Source organism: Corvus brachyrhynchos, unplaced genomic scaffold (assembly GCF_000691975.1).
Source record: "Corvus brachyrhynchos isolate BGI_N302 unplaced genomic scaffold, ASM69197v1 scaffold1358, whole genome shotgun sequence".
Classification (NCBI taxonomy): domain Eukaryota; kingdom Metazoa; phylum Chordata; class Aves; order Passeriformes; family Corvidae; genus Corvus; species Corvus brachyrhynchos.
Window position 1 is genome coordinate 248,060 of NW_008239642.1, and position 21,475 is coordinate 269,534.

The 21,475-nt window shown below is 41.0% G+C and overlaps 1 protein-coding gene across 1 annotated transcript in view; it reads left to right on the forward strand.

Moving 5' to 3' along the window:
* LOC103621074 (xaa-Pro dipeptidase-like) overlaps positions 1 to 14,906 on the forward strand; it is a 22,823-nt gene extending 7,917 nt beyond the window's left edge. The window contains exons 4-6 of the mRNA XM_008639818.2: positions 11,079 to 11,142; positions 13,152 to 13,199; positions 14,837 to 14,906. Coding sequence (XP_008638040.2) covers positions 11,079 to 11,142; positions 13,152 to 13,199; positions 14,837 to 14,902 — 178 coding nt within the window. The 3' untranslated portion in view covers positions 14,903 to 14,906. The remainder of the gene's footprint in view (positions 1 to 11,078; positions 11,143 to 13,151; positions 13,200 to 14,836) is intronic.
* Positions 14,907 to 21,475: the final 6,569 nt, after the last annotated feature.

Sequence of the window (21,475 nt, forward strand, 5' to 3'; positions counted from 1 at the left end):
CCGACGGAGGCCCAGGCAGGCAGGGCGAGCAGGGCTACAGCGTAGCGAAAGCTCGAAGCAGCAGCGGGGCAGGGCAGCCACAGCCCGGTCTCCAGCAGGGCAGGGAAAGCGGCTTTTGGGGTCCCGGCGTTGTTTCCAGCAGGAAGAAAGAACGGCCAAAAAGAAAGAAGCAGCAGCTCCTTTCTCTGCAGCTTCTCTCTCCGGACGCTCACAGCGAACTGCCCCCACACCCAGGTGTAGACAAAGGAGTAGCCAGGCCCGCCCCACTCCCCTTTTTGTCTTTCTTAAGTACAGCTATTTGTCCCCTAGCAACATGCATATGGGAGAAAATTCCTTTAACAGAAAAAAACCTAAGACTAAACTGAAACCCCAACACTCTTGTAAATAGACTTTCTCCATCTTTCTTGTTGATCCTTCGGGCACTGGAAGGCTGCAGTTAAGTTACCCTGAAGCTTCTCCCCTGCAGGCTGAACAATCCCAGTTGTCCCAGCCCTCTGATCATGCTGGTGCCTCCTCTGGACTCTCGCCAGCAGCTCTGCAGGTGGGGTCTCACCTGAGTGGGGCAGAGGGGAAGAATTCCGCCATCCTCTGCTGCCCACACTGGGCAGTCAGCCCAGGGCACAGGGGTTTCTGGGTCCCAGCGCACACAGCTGGGGTAGGGCCAGCCCTCACCCACCAGTATCCCCAAGTCGTTCTCCCAGGGCTGCTCTTGACCTGTTCATTCCCAGCCTGAATTGGTCCCGAGGGTTGCCCCAACACAGATGTAGCTCCAGCACTTGGTCTTGTTAAACCTCATGAGAATCCCATGGGCCTGCTGCCCAATTTCTCTGTGGATAAAAATTACATTTTCAGTATAATTAATGTCTGGCTTGCTCTTGCTGCTTTACTGACAATTGTTTGCTCTAAAAGCACTGATCAAATGCTTAGACTTCTCAAATGCTCAGTTTAGTCATTGTCCCAGTATTCTCACTGTCCACAAGCCTTGCTTGCTCTGGGAGGAATGTGCGTTGTTTTTATGACTTTTGCTTCAGTAATTATTTTTATAAATCTTTGCTTTCTTACTGCTTTCTTCAACACCTTAAGTTTCTTGTTGAGAAGGCTTGAAACCATAATAGCAATTTGTATCAGTCCATTGATTGGCCGTCTCTACCAGCATACACCTATAAGTGAATGCTCGAGTGTTAAAAGTGCTTCTTTTTCCTCTCCTCTTTTTGATTCAGGCATATTGAGAAAAGAACCAGCACTAAGCAAATCTGTTTGACGATGCTCTACCCGAGTTTTTTAATTTCCGGATGTGGCTTCAAACCACAGAATGAGATAGCACGTCTCATTCCTGTGGTGTGACAGGGAATGTTGATAACTCCCACCAGGCATTTCTTATTTTATACTTTATGTAATGTGCTACCAGGAGTACCGAGTTCGGTGATATAAACTCCTGATAACATTTTGAAGTATCAGAGAATCTAAGGGGTTTTTTTTATCAGGCATGCCCTGTGTTTTTCTTCAAAAAACCTGCTGCTGGTAGGAAGGTGAGCTGCAGCAAAAGAAATGTCCATGGGGGTTTGCCAGCAGTGCTCCAACAAGGCTCTGCACCTCCACACTGCCTTCTGCTGTGCCACTGCCTGGCCTGAGGGCAGAGCTCTCCTTCTTGTTGCCCTGCATTTGGGAAGGTGCTTCAGTGAAAAAAATCTCAAGTGATATACCTACAGTGGTTCCTCTATTCTTGCACTTAAAAAATTCCACGTTCTTAGCTCTTGATGTTAACTGTTTTCCTTATGTTTTTTATTCCCTGTGACCTCTATGCTCAGGAAGGACTCCGTGAAAGTGTGGTCTCTGTTGATAAACAGAAAATAAAAAACAAACCCAACTGTTCTGTTAAAAGATGTTAGAGAAATGTATCATTAGTATTAGTGCTTCTTAAAAGCTAAATGTGAGTGTAAAGCAGGCAGACTGTGTTTTACTGCTGTGTACCCCTTGCTGGAGGTCTGGCAGTCAGAGCAGGTAGCCACAACCCCAGTCCTGGGGGACACCAGATACTTCTTTGTCTGGCAGGGGCAACGTGATGCAGTGGATAGGGCACTGTGTACAAGGGTAGATTTTGTCTTTTCTTTGTGCCCATTGAGTTGTGTCAAGTTCATTTAATTTCTTTGTGGTTTCGCTTTCCTTACAAGTTGTAAAATGGGAATGTTACCATCCCCTTCCTTCTTAAAGCTGTTCAAGTCATCCAGTGCTGCTGTAAAAATCAGTGCTGCTTCGTCTCATTCTCTTACTGATTAATATGGGAGCTGTGAGACATGCTACTCACATTCCAGAGCTTGCTATAGTACTTTCTTGTGGGATACTAGGTATTACTTGTTTCCCCTCTAATATTGGTGTTTTTCCAAAGTACAAGCAGAACATCTGCTATTGACATATTCGGTGTGTAACTTTCTTTGTTAAGAAGCTTGAATTGAGACCAATGTTTGAGTGGAACACTTTCTATATAGTGACCTAGAAATTACACTTAATATCTTAACCACTATAATTCTTGTGCTCTTTTTATTTGAGAAGAGAGCTTTCTAATGAGTATTTGTCATCAGTTTAATGCTACAAGACTATCTTTTGGGGATTTCAGTGTGTAAACATTTCCTTAGTACACATTTCTCTCTGTATAGAGCCCTTGACTCCAAGGAAGAATTTTATTTGCAGAGAGAAATAAAGCAAAGGTTACCAATTGCAAGTTTTCTGTGTTTTTGTCGGGTAGCTCTTGATAGTATCTCTTAAATGTCTAATTGAGATACTGCTGCTTGAGGTAGAATTTATAGAAAGTCTAAAGAACTGTTCATCTTTTGGGAATACCTGTAGTGGGAATAACTGAGCAGGAGCAATGAGACTGTATACTTGAAGCAGATGAAATCGGTAGGTCAGTGTTTGGCTTTTACTAGCACTAATTGTGACATTCTTGCTCCTAGTTATTTGGATTCTGCATGATCTGTGTGTAGCAGTGGGAAGTCCAGTATCACATACCCAGCACCTTGTGTCCAGCTTCATGCTTGTGGACTCTACTGTTCTGCCCCTCAGACAGGTGGGGCTTCTCTTACTTGTTTTCCAGTCAGATCAGGTTCAGTTGTCATCTTCAGCTTGATTTCTTTTGAAGTCAATTATTTTCTCAGAATCCATCTTATTGTCGACTGTATCAAAAGGAGCAAGGAGTCTGATTTTCCATGTGTACAGGTAGTTTTGGCTTTCAAAGAACGTAGCAGCAATCTAGAGAATTGTGGAAAGGGAGTACCATTAAGGTAGTCAAAACATTGCTGGAGGCTGCCTGTGATACCAGCAAGCCCGTTAGTACTGTTTTGTTTTAAATCTAGCTTGATGCCTTTTAATCTTCTTGTTTGAGATAGTGAAATTCCTTTGGAATATAAAGGTGATGGCATTTTTTTGGACAAAATCAGGAACATCTGCTGGTGTCTTGTAAAGTGTGCTGTGTTGTTCTTCCTAGCAGTCCTTGACACTCTCTTGTTTGGTTAATGCTTTGCCATCTGTTAACTTGATGATATTGTAATGAGAAGGGAGTTTATTGGTGAACCTCTGACAGCATTAAAACATTGCTTTTGCATCCCTTTTCGCCTTAACATTTTCTAATGTATTTCTATTCTTCTGCTTTAAATTTTGCCAGGGTTGTTATTCTGTGTCTGCAGTCTCTCTGAAACTTGTACTCTGCTTTAAGCTCATTCTAGCAAGGACTGAGAAATGAGTTGTTGACTGTGTAGAACTTCAGTTGCTGAAGATTATGCTTGTCCAATTTTCTCCTTGTGCATGTGCTTTCCCTTATTTAAGTGAGGAAAAATGTGATGTAACTCATGCCATGACTTGCTGGCAGTAAGTGTGTGCATGCTGCAGTGCCACATACAGGCACTACCTGCAGGATAATGTAGGCATTTAATTTGCTCAAGACAAAGTGATTTTGCCATAAAGTGGTGTTTTATATCTGTTACTCTGAATGTGAAAGTCAGGGTTGAATGGAAGAAGCAGAAAGCTTTACTGTGAAGTTCACTAGTTTTAGCCTTTCTGTCTCAGTGCATCAAGAATCATCCTCTCCTTATTTTGTGATACAAGCTTGGTATATTTTTCATGTACTTTAGGCAATAAAACTTGTAGAACCTATTAAGAGAGTACTGTACCCTGAACATTATTGTGTAGAAGTCTTTGTTATTGGTCTATTCTGTTACTGTTCCAACCGTGTTAATTCTAACTTTTAATTACTGCTGGTGAGAATATCACTTTCTGGTATTTACCAGGAGCTGTGGATCCAAAAGACAATAAGACTTGTGGATCTGTATTTTAATTGTAGGAGAGAGTCTTTAGCGTGGAATGTTGCTTTGTGTCAGTACTTGCTGTCTTCTTCCCTGACATACTAGGAGTTCCTCAAAATGGTTGTTGACTGGTTATTTTGAGCTTCCTACTGCTCCTTTTAAAAAAACACATTAAGTTAATACTGTTGGTTTTTGTTGGTTGGTTGGGAGTTTTTTGGTGGGGTTTTTGTTTGTTTATTTGTTTGGTTTTTGGCCTTTTTGGCCTTTTTTTTTTTTCCTAAAGCCAGATACAGGTATTAGAAATTGTAGGTAATTCTCATTATTTGCCCTAATATACGTTCAGTGATAGCATGTGTGGTCAGCCATCTGGAATACTGCTTTGTTGTCTGTGCCACTTGATATTAAATTAATATTTCATTTTGCAGAAGAGCAGTTTCATCACATTGGTGCTTATTGTAGGCTACACCTATTGCTTTCTTTTATACGTAACAGTGGAGTAAGACACCCTTCTTCCATAATAGCTGCAAAACACAGACAAGGCCAGATGTGAGGACTTAAAGAATTCTCTGAAACCATTCAAATCTTAAAAATAAGGGTGTATAATTTGTTTAATATTCATAGTGAACATACCATTTGGAATATTTTTTTCCCCACATGAGTATTTTACATTCTAGGCTATGCAGTAAGATAAGTAATCTTGAACTAGGAACTCCAACTGAAATGCTGAAGAAAAGCTAAATCAGACTACTTCAGGAAAAGCTGAATTTCATTTTAGAGCTGATGCACTGTAAAAACTAAAAACTGAAAATCTGTCCTAGAAGCATTGAAACATGAAAATACAAAGCAACCTTTAGGAATAACTGTTAAATATATTGAAGTTTGGACAAATGTTTAGATGCAAATGAAAGCATATATATGTATATCAGCAATTAGGCTGCAAATATATTAGCAGTTGGCTTAGATGCATTTCTTTCAGGAATAGCTATCAGCTGCTATAAATTCTGTTCACAGTTTTTCTTTGGCATTTGTGATGTAGATCCATCTCATTTTACCTCTCTTCTGAATACAGTTCTGAAAACTAGAACACTTTTTATCATGTTGGTATTACAAGGCTATTGCTCCAGAGTCCTTTAGCATACAAAGAAATGTTGCTTAATAGAATTCTTACAGTAATGTCACATTTGTACAGCTCTCTTAAGATTTGAATCCTGAGAGATGTTATGAATTCTTGTGCAATATAATGAACAACAGGTTTAAAATGTTTTTAGACAATGAGACTGAGTTTTTATTGGGTTTAAAGTGGAAATATAACATGGTTGATAAACTACTGCAAAGAAATTGTGATTTGAATTTTGTCCAAATATGTAAAAGCTTTAAAATAAATTTTTTGTGTATTTATAGATACACAGAGCTGTCATAGCTGTTCATCTTACTGATGGATAAACAGAGGAGTCAGTGTTATATTCCTATTTGAGGATCACATCTAAGTGGAGGCAGTCCTAGTACTGTGGTCTGGGAAAATCTGAGGTGGTGTGATTTGGTGAAGCGTGGTGGTTTTTAAACATGCCATCGTGTGCCACTGTGAATTTAGTTAAACCAAATGGAAAAGTTTATTCTAAACTTGGATTTTTTCACTAAGTTGAATAACAGACTAGGATCTATGATTACTAGCTTTTAATACTATGCTCCCTTACACTTTTACTGGTGGTTTTTGTGTTTGATAAATGTGTTATCGTAAGGTATTAATTTACTCTTTGACTTAATGTTTCACACTGTATTTTTACAGTGAAGGTTTTGCTGCTGCTCCCCCACCTATTTTTTCCCAGTAGAAATTCTCAGTAGAATTTTGTTTAAAATAAAGCTGTCACTTGTTATCATTGAAGGAGAATCTTCAATATTTGGTGCCTAAATAAAACCATAGCTGTTAAAATAAGGCAGTTTATCAGAATTCAGGTCTTCTTAAAACATAGCTTCGCATCTTTAGGCCATCTTCAGCATTTCCCAGTCACTGTGAAAATCCTGAGAGTAAGAAACCAAGTAGGTGATCTAGATGGGGTAGAAAAACATAGAAGAGAGATGAGTTTCATGGGAAACATCAGCAGAAAGTAAACAGCTTTAATGTTTAACGCAAAATAACTCAAGCTTTTTCACCGGAAATTGGGATGAATTGTAAGTGGTGAACTAGAGACAGTCTCTTGTTTAAGGGGTCCTTTGTGGCTGAAAATCAGAAAAATGAGGACCATATTCATGTAAATTAACATCAGTGCAGGACTCTTACATTTTCTTTCTGATGGCCATGTACTCTGAGATGCCAGATTTTTGCCTAGATGCTTGGCCATGGGTACATGGGCATGTTCCAGGAGTTTGGAGTTGTTTATTTCCATTTTAAAGTAAAATGATGACTCCTGTTATTCTGGAAGTTAACTATTGACAATTCTAATTAACACTGGTATTTGCTTGGCTGGAGTTATAAAACAATAGGGAAAGGATATTGAGCCTTTTTAGGGCTGATGTGCATTATTCTCTGTGGGTTTTTCCAAGTTGTGTTGTCAGGGAATCTAAACAATTTTGCACACCCCAAGCCTCTGCCTGAAGCCTGTAAAAATTAGGTCATTGCTTCTGTTCACAAAAGGGTTGGGGTTTATTTTTGTATAGGTAAAGAGACATGATTCAATAATATCTGGGATCATATCTTCCACTTGGGTTATCCTTCTGATTAATTTATGGCTTGCTGTGGGTTTTTTTTTTGCATGTAGTCTCTGCAGTGATTAATCAGAATTCTGAAACTGGCAGCCCATAGCACTGTTACAAATGACAAAGCCAAACCTGAAAGTTGTAACCAGTTAAGTTACTCTAGCTTCTTGAGAGTCATTTGTAGAGAGAAGCACTCCTCATCCCTGGGAAGCGTCAGATGTACTTGAAATTATGATAACTGAATGTAACTTCTGATTTAGATTATGCCAGAGAGCATTTCATGGAAGATACCCTGTGACAATGGTGATCAGTGCTAGACTTTCGCATCTTTTGCATTCAAACTGGATAAAAGTAGGTACTGAGCCCTGTATCTGCTCAGGAACTCTGCACTGGTACTTTTTAGAGTAACTACCATGTTGTGCATAATTATCTTTCATTGAGCTCCACTAAACTGGGGAAAAAATGGAAGAGAGTAGAGAGACTATGGAGAGGTTCCATTGAGGATCACCGAATGATAGAATGGCCTGGGTTGGAAGGGACCTTCAAGATCATTAAGTTCCAAGCCCCCACCATGGGCAGGGACACCTTCCAGTGTCCCAGGTTGCTCACAGCTCAGCACCCGCACAGGGAGGAATTTCTTCCCAGTATCCCATCTAGCCCTGCCCTCTGTCAGTTTGAAGCCATTCCCCCTTGTCCTGTCACTCCAGGCTCTTGTAAATAGACTTTCTCCATCTTTCTTGTTGATCCTTCAGGCACTGGAAGGCTGCAGTTAAGTCACCCCGAAGCTTCTCTGCAGGCCGAGCAATGCCAGCTCTGGCAGCCTTTCCTCCCAGCAGAGCTGCTCCATCCCTCTGCTCATGCTGCTGCCTCCTCTGGGCTCTGTGCATCAGCTCCAGGTCCTTCCTGTGCTGGCCCCAGGGCTGGGGCAGCTCTGCAGGTGGGGTCTCACCTGGGTGGGGCTGAGGGGCAGAATTCCCTCCCTTGGCCTGCTTTTCTTGTTTTGATTCTCTTTCTCCCTGACCTTTGGTTGCTTTCTATACTGCTTTTCTATATCTGACAGCATAGAATTTTTTGGCTCTAATATAGACTTCATGTACACTTTTTCCTTGCACCTCTGTGCTTCTGCAACACAGTTGGTCTTAGCAGAAATCTTCCCAGTGGGAGAGGCAGCTTCATCTCTGGAGCATCATGGCTCTCGTGGGATGGTAGTTTGTGGGAAGTGTATATGAATTTATTTTTCCGTCTAGTCAGAGGTGCTAAATGACTGTATAAAAAAAGTGAGGCAGGGCTGTGAGTGCTTCAGAGAGGAGCTGAGAAGTCTGGCTCTCAACTTCATGCTAAAAGTCTTGCCGACTTTTGAGTGAGATAGCGAGAAGATGAGCAGGGAGGTACACATCTGGGAATCCTGGCAGCTTGTCATTAGGTGTAATGGAGTCAAAAGTATCTCAGAGATGACCTATTTTAACAGCTGAGGGAGAGGATGGAGGATTGTGAGAAACTGCTGTTCTCTTTCTCTTAGAGAAAAATTCCTCAGCCTTGAAAGAATGATGAGCTACTTTTGTTCCTCAAAAGAGTCATAGTGTACGTAGAAAGAGATGTTGGAGGGATTAAAGCTGGAACGGATTAATATTAACCATAACCCAAGAATTAAATTCGCAGCAGTGTGCTGTAGGCTACACAATTGTAGGAGGCAACTAGCAACAACAAGAACAAAAAAGGAGTTGAGAAAGAACTTGTGAAAAGAAAGAAGTTTTCTTATTGGAGTGGTGGAAAATGAGACCTATTCTTACTTTAATTGCAATAAATGAAGTCAATAAAATCCAGCACACTTGTGGGTATACTTTTATGAAATATTTACCTTAAACAGTTATTTGATTTAAACATTGCAGCTAATTATAAAAAGGTGCTTTGGATGTATTGCTCTAAAGAGCATGTGTTACCATAAATTACCATTGGCCATACATTAGCTGGTTTTACAGTTGGGATTCTTCTGATACCAGATGAATTGGTTAAAACTGTGAAAGAGAACAGAACTGGAAGGTGCTAAATCTGTTCATCATGTTTCTGGATTATAAAAATACTTCAGTGTGTGAGGAATGAAGGAAGAATAAAGAGATACCTGTAGGAGAAACAGAGTACCCAAAAGTTGGAGGTGAGGGAACTGTAATATAGAGGGTATATAAAGATAAGAGGGTATAGTGGAGTTTTTTAAATTGTGTGCGAAATAAGCCAGGGAGAAAAGATAAATGATAATTGCTTTGAAATCTCCGTCACTGATAGGAACAGTCTACAGAAGGAGTATTGCAAAAGGGAACACGTAATGAGATAGTTTTGTGTTACTTTTGAGTAGTATTTTCACAGATAATAAATTTTTTAAAATCTGTGATTTACTACTTGAGAACACCATAAACAGTTTCATGTTGTGGTTCATGTCACAGCCCAGTACTGTTTGGAGCATGAGGAAATGTAAATGGTAAAGGAGCACACAAGATTGAAAAAATTGGCATAAGGCAGTGCTCCAGCCTCTTGGTACTGCCAGCAGCTCTGGCACGTGCCTTTGGTTTGGAGCAGCTCCTCAAGGTGCTGAGCTGTTTGTCCCACCACTTCTGCTGATCCTCACTGCAAGCTTAGAAATGCTCTTTGGCCTCCAGCCTCATTTATTCTTTCCCCTGATGGTCTTGTGCTCTTGTTGTGTAATGTTTACATAGTTGGAGCTTTGATCCTGCATGCACCTCCTGATCTCCTGCTGTTGCTCAGGAAGCAAAATACCTGGGATCCCCCAGACTCGAGCACTTTCCAGCCATGTTTTTTTTCCTCCTGTTTTCTTCACTCTGTGGAATGATGTAAACTGCGTGATTTTTTTTTCCCTTTTTTTTTCTTTTCTAAAATTTTTTTTTCAATTATTATTATTTTGAGATAACATTTTCAGAATTACAGAGGTTGTATTTATTTCAGTTTTGGGAAGATGGAGATTATAAACAGAGACTGAAGTCTTCTGAATAACTGGCTGCTACCATATGGTCAAGGAATGAGCAACAGTACAGGCACTGGTACAGAAGCCAGCGGGAGAGCCCTGGAGGGACAGACTGCATGCAGATCCTTCACGTTCTTCTTGCCTTTAGAAAAATGTCTGGCTGGATATCAGGAGAAAAGAGTAGAAGAGATTTAGTTTTGGACATGAACATGTAAAGTTGCCTATTACCGCAGGCCTGGGCCCTAGGGTATATCACCGTGTCCCGCAGCCATAGGGAGGAGGAGGAGAGAAGATCCAGCAGGCAGGAATTGTGCAGCAAGATTGATTTATTTAATTATTTTACAAACTCTTTTATAGACTTTTTTCTTCATAGTCTAATTGGACAAAGGACCAGCCACCCCTTGGGGGTGATTGGCTAAAATCCTAAAACATCCATTGTCAAAATATTTTTCTACTATACCATAAACAAGATTTTTCAAGGTTGCAGGTGGCTTGGTTGTTTACATTCCCTGCTACCTCTTCTGTGAGAGAGAAAAGTCTCTCAAGGACTTAGAAAATAGCAAGAAAATCCTTGCTAGCAGCATTTTTGTATCTACAGTTGCTCGCTCTGTTGGGTTAGAGGAGTGGATCTCTGGTGTCCTGAGGAATAGAGGCAGCAGAGCTCGTGTCTTAATAGCTCTCAGTCTGCTAGAGCAGTTCCCAGGGTAAAAAATGAATGTTTTATTCATTCTTTGACTGTAACATAGGGCAGACTGGTCTTTTGTTATTTCCATATACTTCCAAAGTTTGTTGAATTGAAAAGTTGTGTATAAATGACATGGCAAAAGTCCTTAACAAAACTGTCTTGCATAGAATGGGAAAAAACCACTTTCATTCAGAGGAGACCGTGCAGTCTAAGCATGGACTGGATTAAAACACACTGATTTTTGTAGTCGTGGCAACTTTCTGTGTAATCTCCTATTTTGAGAAATAGAGTCAAAGATAAGATTATTAAAACATTCCTCATATCTGATTCTATTGTTGTGATAGTAAAGAGTATTGTTTCTTTGTCTGTGACCTTATTAAATGTAACAGCAAAGCTAAACGCAAATGTTTCTTTTTGTTGTTTTCCAAAGGATTCATCCCCCTGAATTCTTCAAGAACAAATATGCTGTGGATGAAGTCCACTATGTGACCGAGGTGAGTTGTCTGTGCTTCTGATTACCTTTTTCTGTGAATACAAAATCAGTGAGTGGCAATGACTTTGCATAATTTTAGTCCTCTTCTTACTGGATGTCTCCTGACTTGGGATCTTCTCTTCCTTCCCTGTTACTGGAAAATATCCTTTTATCTTACAAAGCACTTTTAAGTTTTTTTAAAGGCTTCTCTTTTGATCTGAACACAGTTCTTAATCCAAAGGCAGTCTCATAAACATGTTCGGTGCATGATGAGACCTGTTAGTTTGTGGCTTTATCCAAATGAAACATATCACTAAATAAATTTTTTGCCATGCCTTGGAGATTTGAGGAGATTGCTGTCAAGGAGGTTGCATGTCTTAGCTCTGTCTTGGGAGCCTTTGTTCATTTTATGCCTCCAAAAAGCTGTTGGGAAAGGCTGCCTGCCTCACTCTTGTTTTCTGTAGAATCATCTTATTACTTGAATAAGCAAATATATTCACATTTCTAGATGCTAGTGTGCCTTGCTTAGTTAGGTTTCTGATTTAATTTCGGAGCAGATGTTTGTACACTTGTGCACCTGGCCAGCGATTGTTTCTTTGGTAGGAAGGCTCAGCAGGTGAGGACAGTATTCCTGCCAAGCCCTGTGTGTGACTTTCATGGAGAGCAGCTTGAAGAAGACTCCTCTGATTCTTCTGCTCCTGTAGAACACTGACTCTCTAGACCAAAAGTTTTGCTCTCATCAGCTGTGAGGAGGTTTCATTTAATTTTCATAATGAGTCCAGCTACAAAATGAAGTTTGATCTGTATGTCAGAAGCTGGGACTGGAGGGAGCTGTGGAGAGGTTGACTTTTGCCATGTGTGAGTTGGAGTCACGTAGTGTTCAGGTGCTCCAGTGCTCATCTGTCAGATGGTGAAAATTGCAAGTGGAAATACACGTTTTATTTTTAAAAATCACACTTTAAAAATCACATTCACCTTTAGTAGTTTTGGGTTACTTTCTGCAACAGTTATCTTTATTGCAGTTCTATTCTCTTCTTCTTTACTGCTTAAAAACTTCATTGATGAGAAAAAGAGCTCTTTATGTGGACCAGTAAATAAATTAAAAAATGAAGGCTGCTTTTGACCTGGACTGCATGTATTGAAGTGAGAAGCTGTTGAAGCTTGCAACGTAACTGTTCAGCTCTCTTCTGTAACTTTTGCCTTGTTTGCCAAGGAGTTGGTTTTCCACCATCAGGACATCCAGGGCCTTTTTTATAGAACAGCTTTATGTCAATGAATTACCAACATGTGTGTGTAATCCTGATACTTCATGAGATTAAGATATGAAAAAAAGGGTGGAATTGGTATTTTTGAACTTCACTGCCGTATACTTTCTTTTGTTAATATTAGCAGTAGCTATTAAGGTGGTTTAAAGTTGATAGAATTGTGCTCCATGAAGCTGTCATGTGTTCATTGCCTCAAGGTATGTGTAATTCAGCACTCACCCCTCTGCAACTGCTCTGAAAGCCCAGCACTCTACAAGCCCAGTGATTTTGTTCTTAGTTTGTGAATGTTTGAAGGAGGCTGAAGGAGCCTAATAAAAGGATTAGTCAGTAGAAGTGACCCAGTGACAGTAACAGTAAATACTCTTTGCTAAGCATTTAACACATTGTAATGTTACAATACTAATGTAAATTTTATATGTGCAGGATAGAGTACCCTGGTGTTCCTTATTTCTGTATGACATTACAGTTTTTTGGCTCCTATGTTGTGTCTTCCTAATGATGACAGTAGACATGAGTTATAGTTGGTATTTATGTCTTTAAAGGACACCATCAACTTGATCACTGCATTTCTGTCAATATTTTGTATTCTACTGTCTCTTGTTGTATGTTTCAAGTAATACTACAATATCTGAAAGGTATCAGAGGAACATTTTTGTCTTTGCAGCTCATTTACTTTATATACAGTGAATATTGATGAAATTGATATCAATGTGGTTATGAGGAAGAAAAAAAAGACAAGTAACAGTAATCTAACACCTCTTTTTAGATATCCAGTGTCTTGGCTTTGAAGAAACCTGCTGTACTTCTCACTTTGGTAAGTCATATTCTGAAATTTCTTCAATAAGGATACCAGTTTATGCAGCATTTCTTTGCACTGTCATTCTCTGTTTTTTCCTCCCCATATTACACCAAATTTGAAGTCACCCATGTATAAAAATCTAGTCTTCTAGATTTTAAGATTTGTAGCCTCTGGCCTCATCCAGTCTGCATTCTGTCTGCCAAAAGCTGTACTGGTTTTCTGGTAAAACATGACAAGCCCATTGACTATGATGGCCTCCACCCTATCTACCCTGACTTCAAACTCCTTTTTCCTTTTATGCTATTCTGGTCATGTCATGAGCATGTTTGGGCTTTTCTTTGGGAATCCCACAAGGATTCAGGGAATATTTTTTCTGCACAGAGTGGTTTAGTAAGAACAGCTTGTGGGAGGAGCGAGGCAGTATCAAATGCCTGCTAAATATTTTGAATGGTGCTTGCTTATTTCTTTGGAAGAAGGATGAACGAATGGAGGTGAAGACTGTGAGTTTCTCCTTCCCCATCACCTCTCTCCCAGCTGCTCCCCTGCTTTACAGGTGTTCTGTAAACTCTCACTAGCTGTTTTATTGTCTCCAATCTGTATAGAAATTCTTTGCTGACTCTCAGATTTCCCTTACAGCAAATGCAGTGGCAGCTCCTGGATTTCTTGTTTTCCCATGATAGAGACCAGGCAGAAATCTTAATAAAAAAAGGTCCCTCTTCAGGAAGTTACATGGCCTCAGATCTGAATTCTTTATCCACTAAGAACAGAGGCCCTAAAGAGTTTTCAGTCTTTCTTTCGTTTATATTTGTATACACACATATACACTTAAAAGATGCCCCTATGGCTTAACTTCATGTTCTTTAAGAGAAATGAGGGAAATGGAATGTTTGACCATCTTGTGCTTCTTACTGTGCATTTCTTCACATGGAGTTGTTGGGTAGTTATCACTCTAGGAGTATCCTGTTGTAATCAGGAATTTTCACATAATTTTTGGCTGAGAGGAGGGTGCTGTGGTGCTTTCACATTCCTCCCACTGCCATGAAGAAGTGTTCAGAGAAGGGAAGAGCACTTCTCTGTCTGCTGCTGAATGGAAACCTGGTCCTCTCCTCCTCTGGTCTTGTTCCAGATACAGAACTGTAATGCTGCTCTGCAGGGTTCCCCAGACTCATGTCAGAAGTGTTCATCTGCTGTGTGGCAGCCAAAATACTCTTGCTTATGCTCCTTGCTTGAATGGAAAGCTGTAGGGGAGCTGCAAGCAAATTTAAATAGTAACATTGCCGGGCAGGGCACAATAATTTATTTTAATATTAAATTACTTTAGAAGAAAACTTGCCTATTTTTCATTCTCTTGCCCTGTATAGTTATTTTATAGGTCTCACATCTCCCTCTCAAGACATAAGGGCATTAGAAATGGAAGTTTGTCTTTTTCTTAAGCAGCACATCCTGACCTGAGTTCTGTGCTGGTCTCCTATGGAACTGATTATTTCTTATACTGGACTGTGTTTTTTTTTTTTTTTATTTATAGTGATTCAGGTAAACTTATGTGTAAGTTTTCCCAAATACTTACTGCAATCAAGTTCTCCCCATGATTTAAATTTTAAATACCCGTGTTTGGCTCAGAGTCATAGTATTTTTAATCTTTTTCCTCCCAGCGTGGTGTTAATACTGATAGTGGAAATGTCTCCAAAGAAGCTTCATTTGAGGGGATCAGCCAGTAAGTGACACGGCTTTTTTGTACATTAATTGTTACACAGTTATGTTGAATTCATTTTATATTTTAAATTATCTTTTTTTCTTAGTGGCAGAATGTTGAATGGCAGATCAGATGCCAAACATTTTATTTCCATAGAAATTTTGATACATGTTTCTAATGACTTGAAATACAGTTGGTTTTTTTTTTTTCTGAAATCTCTTTTGCATCTAAATTAATCCAAATTATCTCTTGGTCTGTGTTTACTGTAGCTATTTAAAACCAAATAGACCCGTCCTCATACATCCATTTCCACTTTGGGGATTGGAATATTTGATTTTCAGATTGCAGAAAAATTAATCTTTAAGAGTAGCCTCTTTCTCTTACTGATTTCCCTGCACATTATTAATCTAGATATTAGGGACTCTGGTATGCACAGTCTTCTGAAAAAATGTTACATTACAGGTGTAAAATAAAATCACAAATCACAAAAAAAGGAATAATCATTCCTCTGTCTAGATGTGATCTTTTAGTGTCCCTTAATGCTGTCTTTTTATGAAGTTTGGCTACTAGTGGGGTGAAAATGTCTTCCTGTGTGCAGTATTTTGAAAGTGCAGTAATTAGAAATACATCACAGCTTGCTCTGGGATGTGAGGATGGTGGCCTCAATTTTTAATGAAATACAACTATCTATTCTGTATGATATCTTTAAAAGGAGATAATTTTCTGTTTTAGCTCAAGTGTATGGCAAAAAAGAAATATACCCCCCTTATTAAAAAGTGTGTTAAAATAAGCAGTTGTGCTGAGATGTTGAGGCCTTTTTTTATGATCGTTGACTCCAGTCACCCCACTATATTTTTCTCCATTGTTCTCTGTCAACAGCATGTTCATTCTACAGTGAAGATGGTAATGCACAGAATTTGCTGCAAGTCTGGGTGCTCGTTTGTATAGTCTGAGCATGCTTTCTGCTGGGATCTTGACATTTTGTGTCAAGTGATCTGAAATCTGGAATCTGATTTCATAATTACTTCGTTTTCCCCTCTGTATCCTAAATGGGAACTTAATGATTCTGTCGGGGATGTTGGGAACAAGGTGCCAGGCATTTAGACAGCTTTTGCTGCCCACTGACTTAAGTATGAAGTATTATAGAATACATGCAAGTCACTTTTAATGAGTGTTTGGTGTCCTTTCTGCTGTTACAACCAGTGTGAGTTCTGTTGCTTTGTCCAAGTAGTTAGTCATCTTATGCTCTCTGCATTCAAGTGGACTCCCCACTGCCTGTGTGGAGCAATATCTCCTGTTTTATCCGATATACCTCCACATGAAATATAAACAGGTATTAACTTCATCAGCAGTTCTGTATTGGAATGATGTACAAAAGTCAGTTTGAACTACCAAAACCCCCTTTTTTACCCTGAATTTCACTAAACTCTGTTTAAAGAGTTCAATTAGTAGCCCGCTCACTAGTCAACATTAAGCTAGGAAGCCACTCCATTTAGCAGTTCGTTTGAGATTTTAATAGAGCATTTCCTACAACACTTAATGATATTGAAGCATTGGCTTCTCAGTGGTAAATATGTTGTCCATGTGCTCCAGAGGGAGTGCTTCTCCATTCCTAGCAGGGATTTCCAGCTGTTAGGAGATATTTCTCTTTTGAGACTTGGCACATGCTCATCCCTCTCCACCCCTAAGCACTAGGTCATTCATTTTGCTGCCTTTGATGGGTCTGGTTGGTGCCTTCCCCTCCCAAGCTCACAGTATGGAAGAGCATGCATTGGTTTTGGTTTTGGATCAACTCCCCTCTTCTGACAGATACTGTGCCTTCCTTTGATCTCCCTGATTCTGTTTGTGTCTTCTCCCGGGCTGTGGTGGCTCTGGTGAGCTCGTGCTTGGTCCATGTGCCAGGGATAGTTGGTGGTCTGGAGGACGGGGCGAGCTTCCTTTTAAGCTCTGCTCAGAATTTTGTAACGCTCTGTGTAAGCCAGTCCATTTTATGTTTGTTATCATTACAGACCCAAACCAATTTCAACATTCCTGCTTTCCTGCTTGTCTACCTCTCCTGTAGCAAATGTTTCCTTTATAGAAAGATGTATTTCAGATGTATTGATTGTTTCCCAGAGGATTACACTCACAGAGTTTATACCCAACAATGTGTTCCTTCAAACTGTGCTCCCTCCTGCCTGCCTGTGACTGTGCCTTGCTGGCTCTCTCAGTTCTTGGCTCAGCTGGGCTCTACCCTGGCCATGATGCTCTATTTTATGCCTGATCTCCTGTTTGTTTTGTTTTCTGGCTACCTGGCCAAGATCTGTTTTCTTGCTAGGACCCTTTTGTGTTTCTCCTGCTCCCATATGTCTTTTTTCTCCTATGTGGACCTGGCCCAGTGGGGGGTGGGGGCCGTGGGAGGTGTTTCATGATGGATAATAATGAAAATAATGTCTAATTTCCTGAAAAGGTGAATCTCACTCTCTTTGCAGGCTGTTCATCTGCTTCTATCAGAAGCTGTATTTTTCTTGCCCTAGTGATGTTGCTTCCCTGCCTTATTTTTTGAACCTTCTGAACTTCTTGTGGAACATTATTATCTAAGTTATTTGGTTAATTTTTCTACTGTCATAAATAGTCATTTGAGACAAAATGACTGCTGTGGTCATGGGTTATTTCTGTGCCCAGAAGATCACCCTGAAGTTATTTTTGTCATGCTAGCAATAGCCAAGCTTGATTCTATCCTGGTAGTATAGAGCCTATACTGGTGAATTATTTAAGGGTTTCCATTAGTTTATGGATAGCTCTCTCATACAGCAAAGGATGTTGTCCTTAAGAAAAGCTGGTCTGTTGCTGCAGGCTGTGGGAACGGAGGCCAGGGATACACAGAAAGCTGCCCTGCTCAGCAGAGGGTGGTACTGGGGGTCAGTGGGGGATCAGCCCTGGGACAGGGGCTTGAGACAGGAGACCTGGACTGTTTCCTGATGCTGCTCCTGGTGACTCCCCTCAGGTCAGTTCTGTTTGCAGCTCTTCAGAATCCTGCAGAAGTGGATTTCTCACTTGCCCCAGAAGGCTTAAGTGTAGAAGGCAGATTTCTAAAGTAGTTCTAGTGCTTTCTTTTCTGGAAATACATATTTCTATTTACTAATAGAGGCCGGTTCTGTGTTTGCAGGTCTTTTTCATAATTCATGGATCCATCTTTCAGGCTGGAAAATGTGCAGGATTTTAAAAAATCTATTTATGTCAGTTATGTAGCCCTTGTAAAAATGCTTTGAGAGGGTATGACTCACCATATAGAAAATGGATTTTGAACCTGTAGGGTTGAACAGTAATGTGCCATATACTTTAAAACACTTGAATAAATCTTTGCTCACTCTATTGGCAGGGTTTTTTTCATCCTCAGAGTCAATTGAAGTAAATGATGGACAGTTTAAGCAATGTACCTAATGTTTAAAGTTTGGTAGTGAATTCCTTTTTTCATATTGCATAGCCAAATCAGTTCATTAGGACAAAGACTCTCCATGTTGAAGAAGAGGAGAAAATTCTAACATTGTGTATGGATATGTTTTAGATTTTTATCGCTGTAGACACACAGTGTATTCATTAAATTGACAAAAAGAGATCTCATTATACAGTGCTTTTATATGGGAGGTGTAGATTTCTAGGGTTTTTTTAACTAATGAATTTGTCTTGCATGTGAAAGGACAATGGAGTATGAAATCAATTTGGACATGCCTTAAAGTGTAGTATTTCTTAGTTCTGCATTGATTAAATGGAAGCATTAATGTGTACAGATTGCAACTGTAGCAAATGCCAATTTGTTTTCTTCCTCAAGACCACGTATCTTATCATCTAAGTATTGTCAGTTTCCAAATTGCAGTAAAATGTAGAATTAGATTGTGCTGCCTAATCCTCTTAACATTAGGGTAGTACTTGTTTTGTTGTTTGCTGTCTAGTGAGATCAAAACTTTGCTGGGAGGCCACAGTTGGGGGATTTTTTGTAGGGGTTTGTGCACAAATTACAAGAATTAAACACCATTTGTATACTCATACTGTTGATGGTGAAAAGCTCTTACTGTTGAGGTTAACCAGTAACTTTTAGGATGTGGTTGGTTTGTTCAGCTGCATTGTTGGTAAATGTCCTGGTTCTGGCCAGGACAGGGTTAATTTTTTGCAGTGGCTGGGAGGGGGCATGGCCAGGACCCAGACGTTGTTCTGTACCAGCTCATGTCAGTGCTGGGAGAAAGAACTCCCTCTTGCTTTGGAGAAGGGCGTTCCTTCCTGCAGAGAAATGTGGTGGGCAGAATGGTCCCATTCGGTATTTTGTTTATTGTCAAGGGCTTGTCCATGTAAATCTTTTCTTTGCTGCTTTGACTTATACCTTTTGTATACCTTATTTTGTTGCTCTTTCTGTTCATTTTCTTATCTCATTGCTGTTTCCAGAAAATTATTCTTGTCTCAACCCATGATCTTTGCCTTTTGTACTTCCACTTGGAGGGGGAGAGGAAGAAAGTGGCGCTGTGGTTCTAGTGGGAACACTAAAGAAAGAAAACAGGACTACTTTTGAAGGACTATTCTGCTCCAAAGACTTGAAAGTTCACCACTGAACAGCTACAGGACCCTGTTAAAGTGATAAAATCTGTGATGGAAAAAATGCTGTGGCCGTTCCAGAGAGACACAAAGTTATGCAACATGATGGGCTCTGGCTATGATTTATCAGACCCTGCTGGTCACTAGACAGATCACTAGACAGCACCCTCAGGGGGAGGAGGAGGAAAGCAGAGCAACAGGCAACTGCAGCTGAGCTGGAGGAACAACCCGTGCCAGGAGCAGTTGCACCTGTACAGGAAAAGAAATCCAAGACAATCCATTTGCTTAGTGAGGGATGAAGAGGAAGCAGGGCTCTCAGAACAGGAGGAAGAGGCAGGGCCAGAGATAATCACCCGATCCCTATCCGCAGGTGAGCTGGGAGGTGTGCAGAAAGATTTCAGCTGCAGTTGGGAGAGCCCCTGGTGACCCAGCAGTTCCAGTGCTGGGATATCGTGGCTCATGATATGGAATCAAGGAGTGAAGCCAAGTAGCTGAGATCCCTGTCCCAGGATGTGGGATTCACCAGGGGATTAGAAAAAGAACAGAAACTCAGCCTCTGGAGTCAACTCCTGTCAAGCATGAGGGAAAGGTATTCTCTCAAGGATGGTCTAATAGTGCAGAGAGACAAGCAGAACACCATGGAGCAAGGTGCACCTGAGAGAATTAGCTGTGCTGGAGGTACTCTGTATAAATAATGAGCAGTCCCCCAGATGACATCCAGTGTACACAACCATGTGGCAGAAGTTGCCATAGAGCATGCCATTGCTGTGTGCCAGCTCACTGGCAGTGAGGTCATGAAATACGAACAATCAGTGGATAACTTGGTTATCAAATGCAAGCTATATGAAAAAAGTACCTCTTACCTGCCATGGTTCTGCATCACATCTGTGGAAAGACTATGCAAGGATGTCCAACAATTTGAAGAAATTTAAAGAAGTGTCCCATGCCCTGCCAGTGCAGACCAGTCCCTGGTAAATGCTCCCCTGTGCCAGAGAGAGGGGACACACCATGATGTTACCTGTGGTTTTACCTGCATGATCACAGAGAGGATGTGGGGAAGTGGGATGGAAACCCTGCCTCTGCCCTGGGAGCACAGGTACGTGAGTGGAGAGGAGGAACAACCACCCCAGGAAATTCTTCAAGGATAAAAGCAGCTCCAGTTTCCAGTGGGCAAGTCCTCGGACAGAAGGGCTGATGTTACTTCTGATTAATTGGCACTGAAGCACAGCTCCTTCTGGCACCCCAACTGCCAGTGCTGGGCTGGATGTTCAGAGAAGTCCCTTCCACACATCCTGGCCCTGATGCCATGTGGAGTAATCTCACACAGCGAGCTTGAATAGGAAACCCCAATTGCCCAGGGATCTTGAAAGTTACCACGAACTGGCCTGAAGCTGAAAATTTCAGATTATCATCATAAGAGGAGGAGAGGGGACGTGCTGAGGAGGCCCCACCACATAATCAGCTACCAGAAAAGGAAAAGCGATGCCCTCTCTTCACTGCTGTATCATAGAGATACACTGAAAATGGAAAGCTGCTGTATGGAGTCCTACGTGATGAGTCGCAAAAGCTCTTGAGGGACAAGGTGGATCAAGTCCGGTTGCAGAGCTGAAAGCCTCCAGATGGCCTTGGATACCACTGAAACAGAGAAATGGCCAACACTACCTCTACACTGACTCGTGGGTGGTGGCAAATGCCCTGTGGGGGTGGCTGGACTGATGGGAAAAGATCAATTGGCAGCACAGAGGGAAACCCATCAGGGCTGCTGAATTGTGCCAAGACATCACTGCCTGGGTAGAGAATGTGGCTGTCAAAGTCCTTCATGGAGGGCTGCCAAAGGACATCAGCAACAGACAGGTGGATTGGGCTGCCCAGATTAAAGTGTTTCAGGTGGATCTGGACTGGCAACACAAGGCTGAGTTATTTCTGGCTTGATGAGCCCATGACACCTTGGGTCATCAGGGAAGAGATGCAACCTCCAGATGGGCTTGTGATTGAGGGCTGGATTTAACCATGGACACCATCTCCCAGGTTA